Source organism: Triticum dicoccoides, chromosome 5A, assembly GCF_002162155.2.
Source record: "Triticum dicoccoides isolate Atlit2015 ecotype Zavitan chromosome 5A, WEW_v2.0, whole genome shotgun sequence".
NCBI classification, from domain to species: domain Eukaryota; kingdom Viridiplantae; phylum Streptophyta; class Magnoliopsida; order Poales; family Poaceae; genus Triticum; species Triticum dicoccoides.
In genome coordinates this window covers 604,923,642-604,926,629 of record NC_041388.1, presented here as the reverse complement: position 1 = coordinate 604,926,629, position 2,988 = coordinate 604,923,642, and the positions used below count along the sequence as shown (strand labels likewise).

Below are 2,988 nucleotides of genomic sequence, written 5' to 3'. Positions count from 1 at the left end.
TCCCTGGCCGGTGACGTACAATCAGAGGAAGAAAAAGACTAATATACTTTTTAATAGTGTAATTTTATTTTGTACAAGTCGTTATACGTTCACTTGTCTATTCTTTGTATTGGCCTTTGTTTTTCTTGATATTAACCAGATCTAAGATGCCTTTTGGGTGCCTTTATTCAAAAACAAAAACAAAAACATGAGCAGGCATGTTCTTCATACCGGTTGTTTGCGTCACGATGATGAAAGTGATAGAAGCACCATGAGGCGGCAGGATAAACTAACACATGCAGATGAGATATTTTGGTTCATATTGGATAATACTCCCTCCGTCCAAAAATATTTGTGATCAGAATAAATAAAAGGAGATGTATCTAAAATTAAAATACATATAGATAAATCTCCTTTTATCCATTTTGATAACAAGTATTTTCGGAAGAAGGGAGTATGTATGAAAACGATATTTACAAAACAATAGGTTATATTTATATCCGTAGAGCCCTAAAATTGATATATCAGCCTGCATATCAGTCGTGTCGGCTTAGATTTAAAAACTCGGTATAGAGACTCCTGACTGCTCTGTCAATCTCTAGAAATTCCCCCCTTTTTGACAGTTTTAAGCATCGTTAGTATTTGTTGGTAGTATCTTTTCAGTTGCAAACCGGGGATTCCCGAAGGCAGCGTTAAAATCACACGCCGTGTCTGCAGTGGGTGTCGTTCACCAAGAGGGAACAGAACACCACGAAATTTTCTTGCGAAAAAAAAGAACACTACGAAATTTGGAGTTTGAAAAACAAAAGACGCCAAAAAAATGTATCACCCCAATTACCGGGCCGTGGTTACTTAAATACGGGCTGTGAGGCCAGCTCATGCATTCGCGAGCCCATCGATCGGCAAAGTTTCGCAAGTGTACAAGTGAGAGCCCAGCAAGTGAAGCCTGCCAGCCTATATAGAAAACCCCAGCGCCCTCGCGACCCGACCTCCTCATTCTAGCCAGGCGAGAGCAAAAGGTAGGGTTTCCAGTTGCAAGCCGCGCCGCCGCCGCCGCCGCCATGGGACACTCGAACGTCTGGAACTCGCACCCCAAGAACTACGGCCCCGGATCGAGGGTTTGGTAATGATCCTCTCTCTACTCCCTACTCTTGATCGATTGGAAACTCGCACCCCGCCCTCTCCTAGATCGGTAGCAACAGGCGCTTCCATGTCCGCACCTGTAGATCCGTGGCGCAAGCTCGTAGCTTAGCTCTAAATCTTATATGCTCGGGTTAGATGTACATGATTCACGCGCCTTGGATTGCTTGATGGTTTTATGCCCTAACGCGTGGTGGTTTGGATCTTTTCTTGCAGCCGTGTCTGCGGCAACTCGCATGGCCTGATCCGCAAGTACGGGCTGATGTGCTGCAGGCAGTGCTTCCGCAGCAACGCCAAGGACATTGGCTTCATCAAGGTATGCGACGCCACACTGTCCATGGATTTCCTAAATTTGATGGCCGCCGAGTAATACTAGTATGTCCCCATGCTTTGCTTTGAATAATATATATGCTTGGTATGGTTGAACCAGATTTAATTTGCTAGAGACTACCATCTGGCAGCATGTGTTGTTACATACTGTGGTGAAATGTATGACATCTTAGATTCATCTATTTAGAATAGGTGTGTGTTGTGCTCCTCTTGCCAGAGTAAACCTAGTTTTGCAATCATCACCTCATAATAGTTTTGCAATCATCACCTCTTGTTCTGCCTTGCAATGTTTTGTATCTGTTTGATCAATGTGTTAGTTCTAGGCACCATAAGGCATCTTGGAACGTACTGAGTTGTGCATGACTACATGATACTAGCTCTGTTCGTTGTTCCCAGCAATATAAGTCTTACTCTGTTGCATCTGTCCCCAGTTTCAACTACTTTACTAACTGTTAACTTCCAAGTAATTTTTGTGTCCACCGGTCTGAGTGTGTTGCAATTGTGCAAATATCTATTATGTAGGTATATATTTCCATAACAACTACTGTTTGATTTAGTAGAAAACTGAGATGATTTTCCTTTTGAAGATTGTTGTTTCCATTTCCACTTTTATCTTATTAACTGTAGGTTTTATGCTTCAATTTTTAGGTTTGGGTAAATTATTTTTCAGATTCATATGTTGTTGTGCCTGAATACCTGAATGTTTGTGTGTGACTAATTTATTTTATCCCTTTTATTTTGCATATCAAAAATCTCTTTATACTGATCTCTGAATTTGCACTCTTGTTTAACAGTACCGTTAAGAATGGAAACCTCAAAGGAAGCAAGGACTAGGAAATTATCAACGAACTGTGGTGCTTCATCGAGGCTGATCTTTATCCTATAAGCTATGTAATGAACTGCTATTATGTTTGAATCCTGGTGACAAAACCGTGAAACAAAGTTAGTGACTGCTGTTTGAGCATGTGAAACCGATAATTCTGTTACTCTTGTGCCATTCTGGTTAGAAAGTTGCTCTGCATCCTTATATTTTTATTATTTTGCGAAGGCCGGCCATGCTTTGTTTTGATGCTCTAATTTTATATTCCTCGTTTTCATACCAATTCTTGCCTGGCTTCTGTTCTTAAATCAGCCTCTGCTGTCCTCTACTATTCTCTCTGGGTGATTGTTTATGATCTTCTTTGTTTGTTGAACAGTTGTCCTTAGCTGCCCTGACTTTGCTTAACCTAGAAAATATGTTTGTAATTGTTAAATGGTCATCTGTAACACTTGTCAATGCCGAGCTTCTCTAGGGTATTAGGTGCGGGTCAAAACATGCAATAGTGGAATTATTCGTTGGTCACATATAGAATAACCTAGAATCCATGATTGTATATGAATTTGATGCGCGACTGTCCTGCTACAGCCCATATTTTGCCACCTCCCAGATGGTTAGAACTTGTCGGAGGCCAACAATTTCTTTGCCGCCCTCTTGTTCTAATCATGGAAAACCTGGAGCATATCCAATCGCAGATCTGACAGCCAATGATGTCAAATTGC

At 41.3% G+C, this 2,988-nt stretch overlaps 1 protein-coding gene across 1 annotated transcript; it reads left to right on the top strand.

The window, feature by feature from the left end:
* Nucleotides 1-951: 951 nt before the first annotated feature.
* On the top strand, nucleotides 952-2,487 carry LOC119303308 (40S ribosomal protein S29). The gene is made up of 3 exons (XM_037580426.1): nucleotides 952-1,102; nucleotides 1,336-1,435; nucleotides 2,244-2,487. The coding sequence occupies exons 1-3, from the start codon at nucleotides 1,041-1,043 to the stop codon at nucleotides 2,250-2,252; spliced, it is 171 nt and encodes a 56-aa protein (XP_037436323.1). The 5' UTR covers nucleotides 952-1,040; the 3' UTR covers nucleotides 2,253-2,487.
* Nucleotides 2,488-2,988: the final 501 nt, after the last annotated feature.

Excerpts from the sequence above, each read along its gene's own strand:
- LOC119303308 (XM_037580426.1), top strand. The coding sequence starts at position 1,041 with ATGGGACACTCGAACGTCTGGAACTCGCACCCCAAGAACTACGGCCCC. Across the intron at positions 1,103-1,335 it reads GGCCCCGGATCGAGGGTTTG|CCGTGTCTGCGGCAACTCGC; the intron begins GTAATGATCCTC and ends CTTTTCTTGCAG.